At 45.1% G+C, this 23,853-nt stretch overlaps 1 protein-coding gene across 1 annotated transcript; it reads right to left on the bottom strand.

Annotated features, from left to right (window-relative positions):
* Positions 1-1,681: 1,681 nt before the first annotated feature.
* LOC132823486 (protocadherin-18-like) lies at positions 1,682-23,604 on the bottom strand. Its single transcript, XM_060837403.1, has 6 exons — positions 23,241-23,604; positions 16,083-17,572; positions 8,634-8,722; positions 6,268-6,431; positions 5,016-5,508; positions 1,682-2,281 (listed from the first exon to the last, which is right to left on the bottom strand). Exons 1-5 carry the CDS (start codon positions 23,587-23,589, stop codon positions 5,018-5,020), a joined length of 2,583 nt encoding a protein of 860 aa, XP_060693386.1. The 5' UTR covers positions 23,590-23,604; the 3' UTR covers positions 1,682-2,281; positions 5,016-5,017.
* Between the last annotated feature and the right edge of the window lie 249 nt (positions 23,605-23,853).

The raw sequence follows: 23,853 nt of genomic DNA, 5'->3' as shown, positions 1-23,853 counted from the left end.
GGTGTGTTGAAGTGACAGACAACTGGAAACTCAGGGTCATTTTTACTGATAGAACATGGGTGTTCTGCAAAAGTGGTTGCCCAGTCTGTGCTTTGTCTCTCCAATGTAGAGGAGACAGCATTGTGAGCAGTAAATAGAGGAATCTAGATTGAGTGAAGTGCAGATAAATTGCTCCTTCAATTGGAAGTGTCTGGGACCTTGGAAAGTGAGGAGGGAGAAAGTGTACAGGTAGGTGTGACAGCTTCTGCTGTTGCAGGAGAAGTTGCTGTGGGGAGATGTTGGGAGTAGAGGAGGAGTGCACCAAGGTGTTCCAGAGGGACTGGTCCTTGCAGATGCCTGACAAGGGAAGGGGAGGGGAGGAGAGGGGAATGTGTGTCTGGTGGTGGCATCCAATTGGAGGTGGTGAAAATTGCAACTAACGATCCTTTGGATATGGATGCTGGTGGGATGGTGAGGATTGGGTTCGCTGTCACTGTTGTGAGATGGGAGAGAATGGGTGAGGCAAGAAGTCAGGAAATGCTTTTCATACCTTGTCATCATCACATAGGCTGCTTTCACCACAGCCATTTACAGTCACTAACAGTCCCCCATTTTGTTTTGCCTCAGCTCATCATTATCCATTCCTTTGTCTGTCCAACTGCCGTTCCCTCCCTCTGGGGTCTGCCGCCACCTTGTTCAAAAAAAAAGCTTCCCCTCCTTTCCAGCAATCAGCTCCAAAGGGTCACTGGATCCTAAATGTTGAGATGCTGCCAGACCTGTTGCGTTTCTCCAGCAATTTGTTTCGGTTTCAGATTTCCAACATCTGCAACTCTGTTTTTGTCCCAGCATCAGTCCTTTTGAAACACCGGTATCCATCTTTTGCCAGTCTGAATAGTGACTGGGAATCCTACACATTGTCTATAAAAGTAAAAGCATTCAACTGGCTGCCTGATCCCAATTCATGGGGTCTACAATGCATTAACTAAATAAAATCCTTTTCAAAGTCTGCTTCATTATCCTCGTTAACTCTCAAAATAACAAACTAACATTTTAGCCAGCCCCTGGTGGGGCACTGCAAAGAACAGAATTTAACAGTTAATGGTAACCTGTAGAACCACAATGGAAACTTACCAAATCAAACTGCCACTCTAGCCTTTCCAGTGCCCGCTGGTCTCAATGCCTCAATCTTGGACATCACATGTTCCATCTCAATGTACACAGCCATAGACATGATAATTAAAGACAACTGGACATTTTGACCCACTCTACAGCTCTCTGCCTGGAGATGTTAATGTCAGCTTTGGCCAGTGAGTCTTATCTACCCTTAGTATTACCAGGAGTTCAATAAGCTTGGTCAAGCATGAACATCCCTACGAAAGTACTGCTGACAATTTATTTTCAGTCTCCAGATTGTTTTCTATTGGATGCTATCGGCTTAATGTCAGTGCTATAAAAGCTCACTGAGCAATAGTTTCCTGGACTTGTCTGATTTCTCCATGTTACATGGAGGTAACGTTAACTGTGATGCTACCAGAGTTGAGTAGCCTGCCAAAACTTTCAGGCAAAGACAAGTCACTTGGTCAAGATACCAGAATGGAGGTAATATCTTCAAATCTTTACTGCAATTTCCATATTCCCAGAAAACACTTGTCACAGTTTAATTACTCAAAAAAGGTTTACAAATTTTATTGTAAAAGCACAAAATATACATTAGGCAGTTCAAGCAATAAAAGGAAGAAACATACAAATATATAAAAACACCATGATCATTGGGCCAGGGAAAAATCATTAAATAGGGTAGAAAAATATTCTGCAGTCCTTAACTGGGATAGACAAAGGGTAAGTTCAAATATTTACCACACAGTCTCTTCTCAGTAAGAGTAAAAGTCAGGGAAATATTTACAAAATCCTTTCAGTGAATGAACACAAAACTAACAACATTTACCCCTTACCCATGCTCCAGGGTCCAGTCCTGGGGCAGTGAAGCACAAAGGTCAACATTTCATGTGAAAGTCTTTGGTTTTCTAACCATCAGTTCACGAACACACACACACACACACACACACACAATCCTGCATTAACAAATCTGTAGAAGGCCTCAGGTTTCTTTTGGGTGGGGGGGATGGGGAGGAGAAGAGTCACTGAGTGTCAATCCAGGTTAGGTACTTCAAGCAGCAAGGTCATGGTCTCAATTGTTCACTCCATTTGATCTCTTCAGCCAATGTCTCCCAAGAAACCACTCAGAATGCTGGACATGACCTTCGATATAGACACCCAACCTCCTCAAGATGATTGATGAGATCTAGAACAGAAAGTAACTTTGTCAGTAATCTACAGATTAACATCAAACCTTGGTTGTCTTTCCACACAACCTATAAGGAGAACATAAATACCAAGTGGCACTGATAATGATGCCAAGAAACAAATACTACAAAGTATGGCACAGACACACGAACACACAACCCAGTGTTTATATATCATGGGTCTACTCCCATCATTTTGTATCATCTCCACTAGCATATCCTTTTTTCTTGTTCACACACTTCCGTAACTTCGCTCTTCAGTGCAAAGTAGAGGCATTTGGAAAGCCCCTTCCATGTCCTCAGGATGTGATAAAATAAAACACAACCAAAGCATAGTCGCTATAACTGTTGAAATGCTGCAGCAATAAGCACCGGCAGCAAAGAGAGCGAGAGCCCACTGAGTGTCTCAAAGGAACAGCAAGCTCCCACAAAATTGATAATGATCAGACAATCAACATTTTCAAACAAACAGACTAACATTACATGGAAGTTTGCCCTGTCTGAAAATGTTGACAAGCTCAAAAGGTAAATTTGATCATTTTTGTGGGAAAGAATCTCTTTGGGAAGTCACAGGCACTGTTTTTGTATCACTCAGATTGTCTGTGAGAATACCTCTGGCAAAAACACATCCATTCTGACAACAGGACTAAAGAAACCACACCCTGGTTGAGCTACAGGAAGCACCTGGCATGGATGTTAATAAAAGTCATTCTACATTGAAAGGGAAAAAGGCAGCTGTGGAGAAAGAACTGTGGGGAATGGTTTCAATTGGAAATCTCTGGTGAAGAGGTGGCACAGCATGATGGGTCAAGCTACCTTCTTCTCTATTATATCCTCGACTTGAAGAATTATATTGATTTTGATCACATATTGGGGAGGGTCTCAATATCTAATCTAACAGGATAGATCACCTCCCACTTTTCCATCAGTGGATAGGGAAATTTGAAGTTTTGTCTAATCCCAAACCCCAAGTGAACTTGTTCCCATTAAAATTTAATATTTTTCTTTGTCCTTCCTCCAGGCTTCATTGTCTCACAAATCTACGATAAGAACAAATTCTGGCAGTGCGTAATAGTGTGCACAGTCAGGACTCCAAAAAGTAAAATCCCTAGTTCAAACCTCACTCCAGCCATTTGAAAAGACCCTAGAAATACATATTTAAAAAAAACACTTGCCTCAGCAAAACAAAAATGCAAAGTTGTCAGAACGTCAATTGCTTCATGAATGCTTCCTTTTAGAAGGACAGTTATCATTATCAGGTCTGAACTTATACATGACTCGAGTTACACCCAATCCCTGTCCTCTGGAGACATGGGTTCAAAACTTCTTTATAACTTCTGGAATTTAAATTTAATTAATAAATCTGGAATATAAAAGCTAGTCTCCGTAATGGTGACCATGTGACCACTGGATCATCACCAGAACCCACCTGATTCACTAATGTCCTTCAAGGAAGGAAATTAGCCAGTCTTACTTGGTCTGCCCAACATGTGACTCCATACCACAGCAATGTAGTTGAACTCTTAACTACCCTCTTGGCAATTAGGGATGGATGACAAATACCAGGAATACCCAAGCTTACAAAATGTATTTTAATAAGTAGTTTAAACATGGCTAACACTTTAGCAGGCAGTTACAGATGAACAGTAGGAGTCAGTCTTGCCAGCGATACTTGCAAGTCAAAATGCATTTTGGTTTCAAAAGACAATGCATTTTGCTACAGGACAAGAGGGTTTAAAAGAAAAACAGAAATTGCTGGAAACACTCAGCAAGTCTGGCAGCATCTCTGGAGACAAAGCAGAGTTAACGTTTCAAGTCCGCTGTAACCCATCAGAACAATTCTGAAAAAGGATCACTCGACCCAAAATGTTGTCTCTGCTTTCTCTCCACAGATGCTGAGTTTTTACCAGCAATTTCTGTCATGGTTTCTGATTTCCAGCAGCTGCTATTCTTTGTTTTTTTTAGGACACAAGACCCCAATCAGAAATATTTGCATCGTCAATAATTACAGGTGAGGGTTGCTAATGTTGTACCTTTGTTTAAGAGAGGTTGTAAGGAGAAACCGGGAAACTATACACGTGAGTCTGACTTCGGTTGTGGGTAAATTGTGGGAGGTGATCATAAAAGATAGGATTTATGGGCAAAATTGGTGAGGGATAGTTAGCATGGTTTTGTGCGAGGAAAATAGTGTCTTTCAAACTTGGTCGGGTTTTTTTTAAAAGGAAGTTATCAAAAAGATTGATGATGATAGCGTAGAAGATGTTGTTTATTTGGATTTTCGTAAAGCCTTCGACAGGGTAACACATGGTAATATTAGGTTACATGGGATTCATGGTGAGCTTGCTAATTGGCTACATAACAGCAGGAGACAGATTATTAGAGGGATTACTGCTGCATGCTAATAGTGTAGGGATATAAAGACAAAAAAAGGCATTAGAGACTTTTTTTTACACATAAGGTGGTTTGCATGGAATGAACTTCCTGAGGAAGTGATGGTTGGGGCATAATTACAACATTTAAAAGATATTTGGGTAAGTACATGAATAGGAAAGATTTGGAGGGATATGTGGCAGGAGCAGGCAGGTGGGACTAGTTTAGTTTGAGATTACGTTCAGCATGGATTGGTCGGACCAAAGGATCTGTATCTGTGCTGTCTGACTCTAAGAGGGTAACTGCAATGCCAATGAGTGGGAACACCGCAAATGCTCAGTGACATGATAATCACTCACTCACCATTAAACCAGTCGATGGAAGTCCAGCTCTGTCCCATCTCTCTGCTCCGTGGCTTCCTGCACCACAGGGAGATGCCTGGTTCCACTCCCAGGACGACCACACCCAGGAAACCTGCCCCCAGGTGGCACTCCGATCCCTTCCCCTTCACTCCCGCTGAAGATACTCCTCCGACCCGAAAAGTTGAGGAGAAGCTCGGGGCTCGATTCCGCATACGCCTCGGCTTTCTGTGAGAGCAGGAGCTGGAAAAGGGCACTCATCTCAGTCAAGAGAGACCCTTTGACAGCAGACTCCTCTGTCTCAGCATAAAGCTCCATCGAGTTTTTGCCGAAGGTTGAGAAAGTGGTCTTCTCACCATCGCAAATGGGCGGAGAATTCTCAATTGGCTCTGGCTTGAAGACATTCTCCTTGTAATCCAATGGTAATGGTGACGGTAACATCCAGCACAACTCCTCCAGACTCAGCTCTTCACCTGTGCTGGCCCTCGCTCCCAATTCTGGAACACAGGAAATGTGAATAACTGAAACTAGAGGGGCCAAACATACCAAGGTGGGGTGCTCTTGCAATAATGACACTGGAATAATATCCTAGAAACACAGGCTAACTCTCTGGGCAAAGTACATATTTCTGATAGCATCGGTGGGGAGAGTCCAATCAGTTCTAAAGAAGTTCTATCAAATCCAGAAGCATTAAAGACAGTGGAATATCTACTCTCTGCTATTTCTATTTAACTGGATTGGCACAGTGGCTCAGTGGTTAACATTGCTGCCTCTCAGCATCAGGAACCCAGGTTCGATTTCAGCCTCGGGTGATCATCTGTGCGGGGTTTCCACATTCTCCCAGTGTCTGCATGGGTTTCCTCCAGGTGCTCTGGTTTCTTCCCACAATTCAAAAGTGTGCAGGTTAGGTGAATTGGCCGTGCTAAATTGCCCATAGTGTTCAGAAATGTGAAGGTTGGGTACATTAGCTAGGGATAAATGTAGAGTAGTAGGGGAATGGGTCTGGTAAGATACTTCTTTGGATGGTCTATGTGGACTTGTAGGACCGAATGGCCTGTTTCTACACTGTAGCGATTCTATGAGTAACTCTTTCTCTCTCCATAGATACTGCCAGACCTGATTTTCTCCATTATGTTTCAGAATTTGAGCATTCTCAGTATTTTGATAATTCCCTGGGGATGTGGGTTCAAATCCAACCACAGCAGCTGGGACTTGCAAGACTGCCAGGGTCAGGCTGACCCAGAGACTCCCCTCACCTGGTGTTGTCCAGCCTCCCCTAGACAGCAGATCATTCAGTCCCTCTTCAAGCAGACGGTCAATGGGCGAGTTTCTACCGGTATCACAATCGCTGTCTCCCTCCTCGCTCTCTCCCTGACCGCTGTCCTTCAGACTCGTGCCATCAGCTTCCTGCATTGCTGCCCTGTGATACAGGTAGAAAGACAACAACCCCTTAATCTGATATGCCCAGGAAGAGATTTAAAATGTGAATAGCTAGAAAATAATTGGAGAAGGAATAGAAAAGGAAAGGGGTGGGAAACTGAAAGAGGGAATGAACTACACTATAGAGAAAGAGAGAGTTGAACAAATTGTACAATTCTTTCCATGGGCCATAAAGCCTCTTTTTGTGATCCATAATTTTGTTTAAGGAATTTGCATTTATACAGCATCTTCAATTCCAAAGGTGCAAGTAGGCAGATAAACATGGGACCAGGCCATGGCATTGCCACTCAGCTGGGTACTGAAGGGGAAGCATGTCTATGTCAAAGTGATGCTTCACTGTGACCAATGTAGAAGATGTCTATTGCAACTTAGATACCATTGTGGTACTAAATGCAAAATCAATTCCCACAGCCAGGGAGCTCTCTGCAGCATCCTGGTCAACTTTTATCCCTCTGATCACTTACCTCATCGCCATTTGTGAGATTTTACTGTGTGCAAATTGGCAGCTATGTTTCCCCACATTGCAACTGACTATACTTCAAAATTACTTCACTGCCTGCCAACCACTTTGGGTCAAGCATCTGGAGGATGTGAAAGGTGCTGCACGAGTGCAAGTCTTTCACGCTTTTAGTAACGCAGTGAACCTGCTGCTTGAAAGCCAAGAATATGTGCTAAAACCCAGTCTGGATGTCCGAGAGGGAGAAGAGGAGACAGTCTTCTTCTCTCTCCTTGCTTCAAGGAGAAAGTGATTCTGGGAAGGGTGACAAAGTGGGGTATATGTTACCCTAACATTTCCATTCAGCATCTCCACAGCAGGTACAACAGGGAACTCAACTGGTCTGACAGCCACAACAAATGCTGCTGGAACCAATGCTACCTCCCCCCCCCCCCCAAACTCAAACCCAAAAGCATTTCAGAGTCAAGGGTGTACTTTTTTTAAAAAATAGTGTAGCCAATGTAGGAAGTACAGCAGCCATAGATAGCACAGCAAGATTCTGTGACACCCATGTGATCACACTCATAATTCTATTTTTTGGTGATGCTGGTTGGAAAAAATATTGATCTAGAACACAGAGGAGAACTCCCAAACTCTTTGTCAAAATAGTGGCCCGAAATCTTTTAAAAAGGAGAGCAAACTGGAGCTTGAATCATGCAAGACGCCTGAACGTCAGTGCCTTCAGCAGTATAGTACTCCCTCAGGGGAGCGTGGAACCAGATAGTGAGCTGGGAGTGTCCAAGGGGGACTTGAACCCATAACCTTCTGACCCAGAGATGACAGTGCTACCAACTGAGCCAAGACTGACACCATCACTTGCACGTACTTTGGACTATAAAAGGAAATGTTCCATAAAACCATTCATGGAATCAGAAAAATACAGTAAAAGATGGCCATTCAGCCTGTCAAGTCCATGCTCACTCTGGAATCCAGCAGTCCAATTATACCCACTGCTTTGCTCTTTCCCAATCCCCTGCAACTTACCTCTCCTTACACTTTTTTTTCCACTAATAGTTATCCGTGCTTTTAAGGCAACTACTGAATCAGCAACTGTTCTATGGATATGCAAGCTCATGGCAGAGTCTGAACTTTGCTGCTACCATCCTCTTTAAAGTGTCAGCAACCACAGGGCCAGCTTGGTTTCCTATGGTTGAGGAAAACCACTTCCTGGTCTAACTAGAAGAGTGACCTGTTGTTGACAAGATGTGGTTTATTGGATGTCAGCAAGTAGTTGCAGGTTACATTTGCCTGATCAACATTATTAATGACGGTGATTGACCAGATGTTAGGACTTACTCCATTGAAATCCTAAGGTATTCTGCCCAAAAGTCCATTTGGCAACACCCGAGTGGGTTTATGGCATTATTAACTCCTTCAGTCCCTTTTATTACAGTAAGTAGGGGCTTGGGCAGATTTCAAAGGCCCTGCTATTGTGCCTTATTCAGGACACCAATCCCGGTTCCAAGTATAGCAACTCCACCCCTCAACCCGAGCCACAGCTATTAGACCCTGACGTACTCCCTGTCCTAGGCCCTGTCTGTAACCACTGCATTATAATTCCACATCCTAAACATTCCCAATATGTATCAATCTCACGTTGTATCACCTTGAATTATTAACTGTTCCAAAATTGCAAACAGCATTTTTGTGCCGAGAATATGGAAGAGACTTGATAAGAGAACATACCTGTAGTTCTTCAAATATTTATTTCCTCGAAAATTTGGCTTAGCTTGGAACTGTCCTTGGTGTAATAAGGAGAGCAGCTGGGAGATTTGCTATAAAAACAGAAAAGGAAAAGATCACTTAAATGTCACAACATTCCTCCCCCACCCCCCCCTCCACACACATAGCCTATTAATTTCTGGAGGCAATCAGTTGGTCTTAACTTTTAAAAGTGTGCTCAAAACTAGCAGTTTAGTAGTGGAGTCTCGCTATGTACAGTGAGATTGGGTTGGTAGTTCAATATTAGAACAGAGGACCACAGTTCAAATCCTACCATGTTAGTCGGAGTCATAGATCTACAGCACGGAAACAGACTCTTCGGTCCAACCAGTCTGTGCCGACCAGATATCCCAACCTAATCTAGTCCCACCTGCCAGCAACTGCACATATCCCTCCAAACCCCTCCTATTCATATACCCATCCAGACACCTTTCAAATGTTGCATTTGTACTAGTCACCACCACTTCCTATGGCAGCTTATTCCATACACGCAACGCCCTCTGAGTGAACAAGTTGCCTCTTAGGTGTCTTGTATCTTCGCCTCTCACCCTAAACCTATGCCCTCTAGTCCTTGACTTCCCCACTCCAGGGAAAAGATTTTGTCTATTTACCCTATCCATGCTCATGATTTTGTAAACCTCCCTCAGCCTCCGACGCTCCAGGAAAAACAGCCCTACCCTATTCAACACTCCCTATAACTCAAATCCTCCAATCCTGGCAACATCCTTTAAGTCTTTTCTGAACCCCTTCAAGTTTTGCAACATCATTCCGATAGGAAGGAAACCAGAATTGCACACAGTATTCCACCAGTAGCCTAACCAATGTCCTGTACAGCCACAACATGACCTCCCAACTCCTATACTCAATACTCTGACCAATAAAAGGAAAGCATACCAAACACCTTCACTATCCTATCTACCTGCAACTCCACTTTCAAGGAGCTATGAACCTGCACTGTCTGGGAAATATAACTTTTTAAAAATTCTGGAAATAAATAACGTCAGCCAAAATGAGCAGGAAGTATTGCATGGTCTTTAAATCTCAGGTGGTTATTTAATGTCCATTTAGTGAAGGAACCTAGCCTGGCCCGAATCTATGTATACCTGCAGTCCTTCTTCAATGTGTGTCACTCTTACCTACTCATCTGGCAAGACAACTGATATCAAACCAACTACCAATGTTTCAAGAATATGGCCCACCAGCATCTTCCGAGCACAACTACAGATACACAAGGGAAGCCAATGCCATAGTGATAATAATCAGTGAGGCTAATCCAGAGTCCCAGGACTCCCATTCTAGTGACATGGGTTTGAATCAATGGCAGATGGTGAAATCGGAATTCAATAAAAACTTGGAATTAAAAAGCTAGACTAATGCCAAAAATTTAAAAACCCCACACAGTCATCCAAACCCACAACCACCACCATGTAGAAGGACAAGCGTATCAGATACATGGGAACAGCACCCCCTGAAGTTCCCCTCCAAGCCACTCACCATCCTGACACCATCTTGATGGACCAATTGACCTAAATTCTGTTCCTACATCTTATGGTTCCTGATCAGAGTGTGGGTCCTGTTAATCCCGATGAGGTGGCTGTAGCGACATCAACAGCATTGAAATATTCTCATCATGGTTAGCCTCAAGTTGCTGCTTTAAAAAGGTGGCACGATCCGCTTTACATGAATCACTCACTGTGTTAAACCCACTCAATAAATCCCAGTGACCTTTACAGAAAGAGGCATGCATAAAGGAAAGGTTAAGCACCAGTGGACAAGGGAAATAATTTTAAAAGCCACTGGAATGTTGAGTTTTACTTTAAAAACAGGCTGGAATACAAATACAACAATGGGTGCAAGTTATGTTAAAGCCGTTCAGAACTCTGGTTAGCCCCATCTCGAAAACTTCATTCCTGCGCGCTGCACTTCAGGAAGTTCATCATAACGATGCCCAAAAGGTTAGATTATAGGCCAGGTATACGCTGGATTTGCAGTCCCTCGAGTATCAATGGGGAGAACTGACCCCCAGTCTTAACAGCTTTTGCTTTCTTTATGTTTTATGGAGGCGGGGGGAATGGTAGTGGCAGCAGGAAGAATGTGAGGAAGACTGTGTTGCAAATTTCCACCCCCTTTGGGTGAGGAAGTGCTTCCTGACATGACCTCTGAACAGCCTGGCTTTAACTTTAAGGGCATGTCCCTCATTCTAGATTTTCCCCCAGAGGAAACAATTTATTTGTATCCACCCATCAACTCCTTTAACCACCTTAAACACCTCAATCAGATTATCTATACCCATAGCCAGCGCAATGTTGACACAGGGACATTAGCCATGAGCTGCAGGAAATTTAATTAACCTTCCCTAGAGTTGGCAGAACTTTATTTGTACACATCTGGAGTGGAGATTCATTACTGGGAGAACAATGTGGTGAATTTATCCTGCTTTGTACAAGACTCCCGCAGGAATGATTCCCTGACTACAGCTGCTGTCAGCCTCTTGCCAATGAAGTGAATTAATCAACCACCACACGAAGTGAAAAGCATTGGGAATTAAGAAGGTGGGATTTTCCAAATAGTGGTGTTGTCCAGAAACAGTTAATGGGCTATTATAATATTTTCCATTTGCTGCACAAGAACAGGCAAGTCTTGTAGTGCAGCGGACACTGTCCCTGTGCCTGAGAGTCAGAAGCTCTAGGTTCAAGGCCCACCCCAGGACATGATGGCAGAGGAAAGGCTAAACAGGTCATTTATCAACTTGTAAGTCGTTACAATACTCTCTGACAGCGAGAGCAGGAGACTCTCCTTGCCTGTCTTCTAATGGAAAGAAATTGGAGCCTCTACCATCACAATCCATAGCTCCAGATTGCAACTTAAATGGCACCATAGCAACTAGGACTCTGAATGAACTAAAACGTCACAGGAACAAAAAAAGGAATCTAGTGATATTTCTTGAGCTTCTTCTCCCAATTAGATAATGATTGATCTTTAAATGTACTCAAGACTGAGTTCAGGTGGGGGTCAATAGATTTCTGAATACCAAGAGTTATGGGGATGGAGTGGACAAAGGCACAGAAGTGTTTGATCAGTCATGATCATACTGAACGGTGGAGCTATTCCATGTTTTAAGTAACATTCGTGCCATACAAATGCTAGGCAATGATTATCTACAATAAGAGGCAATCTAACCATACCTTGACAATGCCACCATCACTGAATTTCCCACTATCAACATACTGGAGGTTTCCATTAACCATAAACTCATCTGGTCTAGCTACATAAACAAAATGGTTAAAAGAGCAGGCCAGAGGTTAGGAATACTGCAGCTTGTAACTCACCTCCTGACTCCCCATAGCCTGTCCACCAGTCGACAAGGCACAAGTCAGGAGTGTAATACAACTCTCCCATTTGTTTGGAAGAGTGCAGCTCCAACACTCAAAGCTTGACACTATCTAGAATAAAGTAAAACAGTTGATGGCAACACATTCACAAGCCTCCATCCCCTCCACCGATACTCAGTGCACTGCAGAAATTCAAAGATCTTTAGACAGCATCTTGCAAATCCACGGCTACTTCCATCCAGAGAACGAGGGGAACAGACACATGGGAACACCATCACCTACAAGTTCCCCTCCAAGCCACTTACCATCCTGACTTGGAAATATATCGACATTCCTTCACTGTCGCTGGGTCAAAATCCTGGTAGCATTCACAGTCTACCTACAGCAAACGGACTGCAACGATTCAAGAATGTAGCTCATCACCTCCTCCTCAAGGGCAACTAAGAATAGCCAATAAAGCTGGCCCGACCAACATCATGTTCCAAGTGTGAATTAAAAAATGTTCTAATCGAACCACCTCAGCTCCATATCCCTTATTACCTTTGCTCAACAAAACTCCAATCATCTCAATCATCAAACTCCATATGAACCCAAACACTAAGAGGTTGTTTTGGGAGAGAGAAAAAAAAAGTTCCAGGTTTTCTCTGTGCTGAACGTGAACATGTGTTTTCTGACATTAATTTTTCACCATCTTGTGTTGGATTCTCCCACACCAAATAACGTGTCTGTATTGAGCCTTTTAGCATTTTAAACACTCCAACTTCTGTACTCAACATACTCCAAGCCTGGTCTATGTCCTGGTCTATAACTTAACCCTTTTAGTCCATTTAATTTTGGTAATTCTGAACTGCACTCTGCAAGGTCAACAAACCTCTTCTAAAAGGCACTGCCCAAAAATGCATGCAGTATTTAGGATGGGGAATTATCACTTCTTTGCATTCCAGTCCAGGAGTTAAATGCAACGTGCCAGTAGCACTTTTGATTACTGTTTGTAATCCTGCATTAGCTTTTAATACAGTGACTGTTGGAAATATTCACGTGATGAGTTAGTATCAGAATAGGAAGAAAGAAAGGGTCTCCCCTATGATTTTCGCTGTTACCATCTCCGATTTCCTCACTATCAATATCCTTGGTGGGTTGGGGAGAGAGAAAGAAACAGACAAAAAGGAGAAAAACAGACAGACAGTCAGAATCTTTACAGGATGGAAGCAGAACATTCACCCCATCAGTTCACACCCACCAGATCCACAACCCTATCCCTGCACTAGCAGCGTCTGCAGAGGCTGGATAGACAAGGAGAGAAAGACAGAGAGTGGACCAGGAACTGTAATAACCAGCTTTATAAATTTTGCAACTATAAGAACAAGAGGTGTCCCTTGATCCCCATATTTCTTTGCCCCTCCATGATTCACATTTTTAACGATATGATATTCATTTCAAATTGAGAAAGAGGAAAGAGGATGCAAGATAATAATCTATCTAGATTTGTCTATAAACTTCAAATGTAGTGTGTAAATTTTAAGCAAGATTGTGATAAGCTAAATAAAAACATCAATCTCACAGTCAACATTGAAATATTAAAAATGACAGGCAAGCAGTGAGAGAAAACATGCAATGTTAGAACTCCACTAAGTCAAGTCAGAATGAATTCTGGATACACTCATTTCCTCCTGTTGTGATTAATAAACAATAATAAAGCCTCAGTGAAGCCTACAACTGAGATTTCATGCACTAATTTCAAAATCCTTCCCAATCAGGAGAAGAATGGCATCAGGATATATTCTCAAATGCTGCATTTTTTTTGTGGGATGTGGTGTAACTGGGGGAGACTGAGCAATTGTTACCCCTCCTTAATTGCCCTTGAACTGAGTGGTTCACTCAGCCGTCTCAAAGGGTAGTTAAGAGTCAACCACATAGCTGTCGGTTGGGAGTCACGGGTAGGCCAGATAAAAGGTGGCAGATTTCCTTCCCTTAAAAACATAAGTGAACCAAATGGATTTTTTTTAAAACAACAAATCGATTATCATTATCACGGTCACCGGTGAGAGCAGCTTTATAGCCCAGCTTTCATGAACTGAATAAGTGGTGTTTTTTTGGATGGCAATCAGTAGCAAGTGGTGGACCTCAGGGATCAGTATTGGGATAATTGTTTACAACGTACATAGATGATTTAAGAGTTGGGGACCAAGTGTAGTGTATCAATGTTCACAGATGGCATGGAGATGAATGGTACAGCAAAGTGTGCAGAGAGATATAGATAGGTTAAGTGAGTGGGCAAGGGCCTGGCAGATAGAGTACAGTATTGATAAACATGAGTGAAAAGTGAGGTCTGCAGATGCTGGAGATCAGAGTTGAAAATGTGTTGCTGGTTAAAGCGCAGCAGGTCAGGCAGCATCGAAGGAACAGGAGATTCGACGTTTCGGGCAAAAACCCTTCATCAGGATAAATGTGAGGTCATCCATTTTGGTAGGAATAACAGCAAAATGGACTTATGATGAAAGATTGCAGCATGTTGCTGTGCCGAGGGACCTAAGTATCCTTGTGCACCAATCACAAAAAGTTGGTTTGGAAGTGAAGATGGTAATTGAAAAGGCAAATGGGATATTGGCCTTCATTGCTACAGGGATGAAGTTTTAAAAAATGGGGAGGTTACACTGCAGCTGTTTGGGTGCTGGTGAGGTCACGTTTGGACCTTTTTTTTGGTAAGTTTTGGTCTCCTTACTTGAGGGATGTACTGAAGGGGATGCAGGGGAGGTTCACTATGTTGACTCAAAAGTTGAGAAGGTTGCCTTATGAGGAGAGATTGAGTACACTGGAACTGCGGGGGCAGGCGGAATCTTATAGGAAGATTTAAAGTTATGAAGGGAATAAAAAAATAGAAGCACGAAAGTTGTTTCCACTAGCAGGTGAAACTAGAACTGGGGGCATTGCCTCGAAATAAAAGGGGAGCAGATTTAGGATCAAATTGAGGAGGAACCTCTTCATCCAAAGGGTTGTGAATCTGTGGAATTCCCTGCCTGGTGAAGCAGTTGAGGGTCCCTTGTTAAGTGTTTTTAAGGCAAAGCTAGGTAGATTTGGAACTAAGGGTTATGGTGAACGGGCGGTGAGTGGAGCTGACTCCTTGAAAAGGTTAGCCATGATCGTATTGAATGGCAGAGCGGGCTCGTTAGGCTAGATTGCCTACTCCGGCTCCTGGTTAAGTTCTTTTAAATTTAAATTGCACTAGCTGGCATAGGGCTGGTAAAAGGCTGGAAGAACACAGCAAGCCAGGCAGCATCAGGAGAGACAGAAGTCGACTTTCGGGTGTAACCCTTCTTCAGGACTGCTTTTTAAAAAAAAAGAGGTGGGCATGGTAGGACTGGTCAGCAATGGTTTAGCCTGGCCCTCTGCATCACAAAGCCTGTATGTCACCTTCTCCGCCATCAGTGATGCAGATCTCACACTGGCAACAGCTTCCCGTTCAGTCTGTCACAGGGAGTGCACTTGTGACGCAGTGGCAGTGGTGCTGGAAAAGCACAGCAGGCCAGGCAGCATCCAAGAAGCAGGAGAATCAATGTTTCAGGCAAACGCCCTTCATCAGGAATGAGACAGGGAGTCTCTGGGGTGGGTGGATAGATAAATCAGCCCCACCTCCATCCACCTATTGCACTCATAGCTACCTTCTCCCCAGCCCCACACCCCTATTTATCTCTCCAGCCAGAGGCTCCCTGCCTCATTCCTGATGAAGGGCTTTTGCCCGAGACATCGATTCTCCTGCTTCTCAGATGCTGCCTGACCTGCTGTGCTTTTCCAGCACCACTGATCTCCAGCATCTGCAGTCCTCACTTTCGCCTATGCAGTGGCAGTGTCCCTACCTCAGAGCCAGGGGTTCAAGTCCCAACTGATCCAAGAAGGTGCAACAGGACGTCTCTGAACAGTTGGATTAGAAAATATCTGGAATGTGGGCTCACTGCTCAGATCATAAAAGATGCAGGTGAGCATTTGCCATGGGGCAGTGGTATTGTCCCTCCCTCTGGGTCGGGGGAGGTGCAAATTCAGTAACAACATCCCTAAGTTAGGAAGTATCTCCCGCTCCTCTTACCTGAACGTGGGGCGAGACCTGCGTGAGCTCCAGGGTGCAATCCGAGAAGCCAGCCATGGACAGTCGGACCAATTCCCTCAGCAGCTGACGATGCTGGGAGTCCCGCTCCCTCCGGAGGGTGGGATAGGCTTTCTCCAGCCCCGGCCCCGGCTTCTCCTCGGGGGCTGGCTGGGGCGGAGGGGGAGGAGAGGCGGACGGTGGTCCGGCGTTCGCCCCTCGCCGGCTCCGTCCCCCGCCCGGCCGCAGGAGGGTGATGTCCGCCTTCTGGATCTGCCGGGGCGGTCTCTTCGGGTGCAGCCGGTAGGCGGTCTCGGCTCGGCGGCAGTTGTAGGCCCGGGCGTCCCGCTTGTCGGCCACGCACCGGGCCCGCACCGCCAGCAGGGCGGGCAGCAGCAGCAAGGCGGCGGCTCCCAGCGCCCCGAGGCACAGCACCGTGACGGTCGGGGGGCCCAGGCTCTGGCCGGCGAGGGTCGGGTCGCTGGCGACGAACGACAAGGTGAAGGTGGCCTCGGAGGAGAGCGGGGGCCGGCCGCGGTCCCAGGCCCGCACCGTGACGGCCCAGTCTCCGGGCTGCAGTACGCAGGCGCGGACCTCCCCGCTGCTGCTGTCGATGGAGAAGGCCCCGCCTCCCGCCGCGAGCTCGTAACGGACCTCGGCGTTTGCAGACGAGTCGGCGTCCTCCGCCTGCACCCTGGTCACCACGTGACCGCCACGTTGCCATGGAGATGGCGGCGTCCCACTCGGAGCTCTCTCAGGCCCAGGGGGCTCGCACTCCCCGGCCGCCTCGAGGGGCACAGTGATAGTCAACGTGCCCGGTGAGGTGAAGACCGGCCGGTTGTCATTCACGTCGCCGATGTCAAGCCTGACTGGCACCGTGGAGCTGGCCGGGGGCTCGCCACCATCCCGGGCCTCCACCACGAACTCCAAGGCCCTCAGCTGCTCGTAGTCGAACGACACCCGTGTGTAAATGGTGCCCAGCTCGGGGTGAACGCCGATCAGTGAGGAGACGGGGAGCCCCACCGAGGACGAAGAGTTCACAATGGAATAAGTGATTTGGCCATTGGCGCCCTGGTCCCTGTCAGAGGCCGTCACAGTCAGGATCGTGGTGTTGGGCGCTTCATTCTCTGGGATGGACACCCGGTAGGCGCTCTCTGCAAACACCGGGGCGTTATCGTTCACATCGACCACCTTTACGGTGATGAGGATGGGGGGTGAGGCAGGGAATGCACTCCCGTCCTTCAGGGTGACCAGCTTCAGGTGGTACTCTGCCCTCTTCTCTCGGTCTAGGCCAACCTGGCTCAACATCAGGTATTTGCCCTGGTAGGTTCTCACCAGCTGGAAGTCTCCCCGGGCCTCCAGCTGGCATTCCAGCTGGCTTCCAGCCTCCACCAGAGCAATGGGTGCGTTTGCTGCCAGTCCCTCAGAAACCAAGATAACCTCAGGGCCCGCTCGCGACGGTCTGACTCCATTGGCCCCCACGTCACCCAGAGCTGTAGATCATAGTATGTTAAAAAAACAAAAACAAAAGAATGAAAAATGTGGTTTAAGTTAACAAGGGCACCTTGCGTTTCCAAAGCAATTCCCAAGGTGCTCTGGGAATGGCAGTCAAACTAAAGCTGAGACTGAACAACATCAGGAGATTTGGGTGGAGGGATGCAGGACAATGTGATTGGTTTTAAAGGTGGGGAACGACAAAACAGAGTTGAGGGGAGAATTTCAGAGAAGACATCGCATCCAATATGCCAGGGCAACGATAGAAATCGGGGATACTTAAGAGGCTAGAATTGTACAGGCGCACAGATCTGAAGGGGATCTTAGTGGTGGAGGAGGAGTTTGGAAGCAAGGACGTGAATTTGGAAATCCTCTAGCAACTTACATAAGCTGAAATGTAATACATTCTTCCTACACTTCCCCAAAGTCAGTCGGTGGGTGGGTGCACTTTTAAAACTTTCCACTAGAATCCCCACTGTGCAGGTCAGCCACTGTATAACAGAGGTCAAGTATGAACTCTAATGTGTTTGTCACCCTATCTTTCCACCCTCTCACCCACTTCTGTTCAATTCCCATTAGTGTTCCTCACTAATCAATGTAACACAGGAATAAGCCATTGCCCATCTATCAGCTCTTTGAAAGAGTTAGCCAGTTAGTGCCAGACTCTATAGTCTTGCTAATATCTGCATGATTTTTCCCTAATTCCCTTTTGTGTTCTTCTTGTTCCTGCTTCTGCCACTATATCAGGCAGCATGGTCCAATTCAAACAATTCACTATGCAAAAATGTGTTTCTTCATATCCTTCAATTCCTTTACTTTTGCTAAATCTCTTAACTTTGCAGCCCTTTATGACTGCAAATACTTCCACCTTATTTACTCCAGCAAAACCATTCATGGTTTTCCATACCCTCTTTCAATTATTTCCTTAACCTTTTTAAAAGGAAACCTTCCATTTCTGTAGCACCATATACAACCACCTCAGAACTTTCCAAAGAACTTGACATACAATTAAGCTACTTTAGGAAAGGTAGTCAACATTATAATGTAGGAAATGCAACAGCCAATTCATGCACACAAAACAATCTGTAAAAATCACACCACATACAAGGAAGGCAAAAACTTCAGTGATAATAATCAGACGCTGCCCATGAGATAAGTAGTGACCAAACACATCTGAGTGCTCCACTGCTATTTTTCAAAATACTGCCATGAAAACTTTAATGTTCACTTGTGAGGGCAAAGAGGGTCACAGTTTAGTACTGAAAGACAGACAACCAACAGTGCAGCACTTCTGCAGAAATGTACTGTGATGTTAACCAGGGTCACACCTCCAGGAGTATTTGCATCCAGAACTAGGAATCCCTCAAGAGTGTGATGCTGGAAAAGCACAGGTCAGGCTGCATCCAAGGAGTGTGGAAACAGGCTCTTTGGCCCAACAAGTCCACACCAACCCGCCGAAGCGCAACCCACCCATTCCCCTACATTTATCCCTTTACCTAACATTACAGGCAATTTAGCATGACCAATTCACCTGACCTGCCCATCTTTGGACTGTGGGAGGAAACTGGAACACCCGGAGAAAACCCACGCAGACATGAGCATGTGCAAACGCCACACAGTCAGTCGCCTGAGTCGGGAAATGAACCCGGGTCTCTGGCACTCTGAGGCAGCAATGCTAACCACTGTGCCACCACTGTGCTGTGCTTTTCGAACATCCCACTCAGCTCTGATCTCCAGTCCTCACTTTCTCCTAGCAATCCCTCTTGGTCCAAGTAACCTACTTGTTGGCATTGTGGAATGGTGACTCAGAGAGGGCAGACAGATGCTGGCAGCAATAGTTAGAGCAGAGATGGTGCTCTAATCAGGTTGGTCTACCACATTGGCTGAAACAGTAGCATGAAGACTTACTAGACCCTATCCTAAACCTCAGGCATCCACTTCCCAGTGTCAACAAAGCCAAGTCATCCTAATAATTCAGACTGAGTGCAAACCTGGCCCCTGCCCCACTAACTCCCAAGGTCATAGTCTCCACCTAACATTTCTACCTCCTACCATGGACATATGCTAAGGATCCCATAACACTCTCCTGCCAACCTCTTACCCTCTAAAACTGAGCTCATCCAAGTCTGTACTGTCCTATTAGCTAACTCACACTGTCCCCATTCATCCATAATCATAGAACCAGGTCATGATAACCCCTTAGAGGGAATCTAAGCACTTCCTCTTGACATTCAGTAGTATTACTATCACCTAATTCCCCACTAGCAAAACCCCGGAGGCTACCACAGCCAAAATGGTGACTCGATTATCTATTGCTTCAACAGCAGGTCAGAGGCTAAGAATCCTGCTATAAGTAACTCACATCCTGACTCCTGCCTGTTTACAATCTACAAGACATAGTCATAGATGTGATGGAAAACTCTCAACTTGCCTGGATGAGTGTACATTCAACACCACCCAAGAAGCTTGACATCATCTTGGGCAAAGCAGTCCATCCCATTTCCATCCTATTCCAACATCTTTAACAATCTCCCTCCATTTATCTAGAAGATGCACTGCTACAACTCTCAATAGCTATTTAAAGCACCTTTTGAACTCACAATGGCCTATAAGGATACAGGCGGAGGATCCCAGAAACAATAGGACCACCAAGTTCCCCTCCAAACCTTACACAATCTTAACTTGAAATTCTATTGCCATTCTGGGCACAAAGTTCTGGAACTTCCTTCCAACAGCAATATGGGTCTCCCTTCAATACATGGACATCAGCGGTTCAAGTCAGCAGCTTACCACCATCTCAAATGCAATTAGCACAGTCCATGTATATGAACGATGAAGCAACATTAACACAGAACCACACAAGGTGACAGTGACAAAAGCTTGGTAAACAAAGCAGTTTTCAAAAAGGAGCATCTTAAAGAAGGGATGGGAAAGTGGAAATGGTGAGGTTTTGGAAGGGAATTCTAGATCTTGGGGTCCTTGCCAAGACTGCAAAAGGTGCAGCAATGAAAATCAGTGCGCATTAAAGATCATAAAGTCGACAAACCTTTTCTTGGCAGTCAGGGCCTGCAAAAGTGAGCAGGAAATCCTGGACAATGTCAGCAACAAAAACGTCACTTACCTTCAGGATATGGAGTTAAGAATCTAAATATAGAGGCAATGGGATTCCTGAACTTTGTCACTTAGATCCCAAATCTATGCAGCTGATTTCAATCCAGTGGAATATTCCTGCCCAGTATGGATCAGGAATTGTATAGAATAAAAAGAGGAGGCTGTTCAGCCTATCACTTCAATACCATTTGAAATATTTATCCAGTTGTTCTCATGCTTGCCCCATACACCAGAAACTTTGTCCTGTTCAACTATTAAACATTTCTTCCTTTTAAGTTACAAGTGAATCATCTTTCAGACTGCACATTTCAAGTCACAAAGTCATTGTTGTCACTAATTCTTTTGTCTAAATCTGTTTTCTCATTGCTGTTCCACTATAAAGACTATAAGACATTGGAGCAGAAATTAAGCTATTCAGCCCATCAATTCTGCTCTACCATTCAATCATAGCTGATAAGTTTCTCAACCCCATTCTCCTGCTTTCTCCCTGTAATTCCTGTTCCCTTGATACTCAAGAAGCTATATTTCTATCTTGGTCTTAAATATACTCAGTGACCTGATCTGCACAGCCTTCTTTGGCAATGAATTTCATAGATTCACCACTCTCTGGCTGAAGAAGTTTTTCCTTATCTCCATTCAAAGAGGTCTTCCCTTTACTCTAAGGCTATGTCATCAGTTCCTAGTCTTTCCTACCAATGGAAACATCTTCCCAACATCTACTCTGTCCTGGCCATTCAGTATTTTGTATGTTTCAATTAGCTCATCCCATCCCCTTTCTAAACTCCAAGTATATTTATCCAATCAAAACTTTTCACTAATTTTAAAAGTCATAACTAAACTTCTCCTTCACCTTCTCTGCTCCAAGGAGAACATTCTATCTGACTCTCCACCCGTGGGAAATCTCCTCTGCAAAACTTTGGATGAACATACTTTACTGTCTGGCCAAATTATTTAGACAACAAGGCAATGGCACAAACACAAAAAGGACTAACCCTAGTAGCTGAGTAAACACATGTGGGGGGGGGGGAAAGCTCCCATAAATATTTTTAAATTATTGCCAGATGTCCTAGCCTGTTAAACCTAATTAACTGTGATGTTATTGACAATTTCTACACAGGAGCTAATCTTAAAGTTTCCGTTTATTCCTAAGCTAAAGTCTTTTCCCTCAGTTAGATTCAATTACATGGGAAGAAAGGTACCATAACAGTTCAGTTGTAAGACGAGATGTTAGTTGTCCAATACTTCATCTAAGTCAACAGGTGATCTCTATGTCCTTGTTTGCCAGGTGATCTGCCTGTAATGCTCCCAAAACAAAGCTTTTCACTGTACTTAGGTGCATGTGACTACAATAAATCAAATCAAATTAAGATAGGTCCATATTGATGGTGCAATCTATAACACAGCCAGTGGCCATACATTGTCAGGTGTGAAGTAAATCTTTTGTTGCTGTACTCTGTATAGATTTCAGCACAATTATCTGTTGTAACAGGTTTGTAAAATTAGTAAGTATCTCCACACAGTCCTCTTTCATTGAGCACCAACAGTATGATTACTAATCGTATATACAGCCTTGATGTACATAACATTTCTGATTGGCTTTCCTACCTTAATAGCAGATACATTGGTCTTATATCTGAAACAACTCTTTCAAAGGGCTGTCACAGGCCTTCGGCATTGTAAGATTCTTTGAATTTTTAATCCCATGACAGAGTAGTTGATGAAAAGTTAGGTGTGTGTGCACAATTGATACCTCTGCTGTCATTGTCAAAAGTTCACCCTTTCATAAAATAGATGGAGCACGTTTTGCCAGTAGAATGGGTAATGCTACCCAAGTACAGGACTGCACAATCCTACTGCTATCAGCACATGTTGAGGTTAGTGATATTTCATGTCGCTGGTGAGTGGGTGGTGAACATCGTCCAACTACCAGGAAACACCTGGCAATCTTTACACTCAATACAAAGTTAACACGAGACAAGTGACCAACAATCACAAGCCCTCAATAGACCTCCCTTGGCATTACCGTGCTGATTGTGACTGTCCATTATTTGGCCATTTCTCTGCCGTCGCGTCCCCATACTCCCTATCCTTCCCTAGCTCAGCAACACATACAGATTGGTGTCCCTCCCTGACCTAATCTACTCTGTTCCTGAAATCTACATTCCCACGCTCACCCAAGCCCTCCAACAGCTCTTCGGGATCAGATATAAAAATGGGGTGGAGGGGTGGGGAAGAGCTGTTGAAATGAAATTAGAGGGCAGCAAAATAAGTGAGACGGGATGGAGTAAAGTGGGGGTTATTTGGAAAAGGGCAAATTTTGGGACGTGAGTACTTCTGGAAGGAGAGATAGTTGGGTGGAGGAGGAAAGAGCGAGAAGAGGTGAAAATTCCTGGTTGGGTTGGGGGTTGGGGGTTGGGGAGACTGTTTAAGAAATTTGGGCTCTTACGGATGGTCCGGTTCCAAATTTAGAGCTTTTATTCTTCAGTACAATTCTGTGACCACACTCCCCACTGGCACCCTAATCCCAATTGGCCTCAAGACCCCTGGAACCGTTACCTCTTCGCCCCAGGCGGCAGTGAGCGGGACCACCATCCGCTCGGGCTCCAGATTCCTGCTCTCGGCGTCTCCAGTCCGTGGGCTCCCGGGACGGGGGCAGCGGCCGGACCCCATCGTCCTCCTGATGGTGCCGGTAAGCGACCCCCGCCACCGACACATCCCGAGGACAGGCGGTGGTGACAAGGCAGCAAAAGAGCAGCAGCGCCTGTCCCATAGCGGCAGTGCCAGAGCTGAGCGTCTCAGTATGGGACTGGAATCCCTGAATCTTCCGAGGAAGGAACCGGCACCCCAGTCCTGGCAGCTCCGCCTCCTCGCGGTGCTGCTCCGCCTTGTTTTCCGCCCCTTCCATCGCCGCTCCGCCTGTTTTGCGCCGCCTTCAATCGCAAACTTTCGCCAAAGTTTAATTTTGTTATACTCTCACAGCTCTGACCAATCAATGCCCTCTGTGGACAGTCAAGTCAAACTTTGATCCAATCGAAGAGCAGATTGAGGATATGGGCGGGCACGCATCTTTTTTCCTCCCAGTTAACATTGGAGCAATAAACAGCCGCTATTTTCCAATGTCTGCACAGTCCTCTCCGATGCTCTGATAGCAGTTGCTCAGGCTCAACCT

The sequence above is a fragment of the Hemiscyllium ocellatum genome, chromosome 16 (genome assembly GCF_020745735.1).
Source record: "Hemiscyllium ocellatum isolate sHemOce1 chromosome 16, sHemOce1.pat.X.cur, whole genome shotgun sequence".
Lineage (NCBI taxonomy): Eukaryota > Metazoa > Chordata > Chondrichthyes > Orectolobiformes > Hemiscylliidae > Hemiscyllium > Hemiscyllium ocellatum.
Note: the sequence above shows the minus strand (reverse complement) of the source record. Positions and strands in the feature narration are given on the sequence as shown.

Excerpts from the sequence above, each read along its gene's own strand:
- LOC132823486 (XM_060837403.1), bottom strand. The coding sequence starts at position 23,589 with ATGGAAGGGGCGGAAAACAAGGCGGAGCAGCACCGCGAGGAGGCGGAG. Across the intron at positions 17,573-23,240 it reads CTGCCGCCTGGGGCGAAGAG|CTCTGGGTGACGTGGGGGCC; the intron begins GTAACGGTTCCA and ends TATGATCTACAG. Across the intron at positions 6,432-8,633 it reads AAATATTTGAAGAACTACAG|GGCAGCAATGCAGGAAGCTG; the intron begins GTATGTTCTCTT and ends CCTGTATCACAG.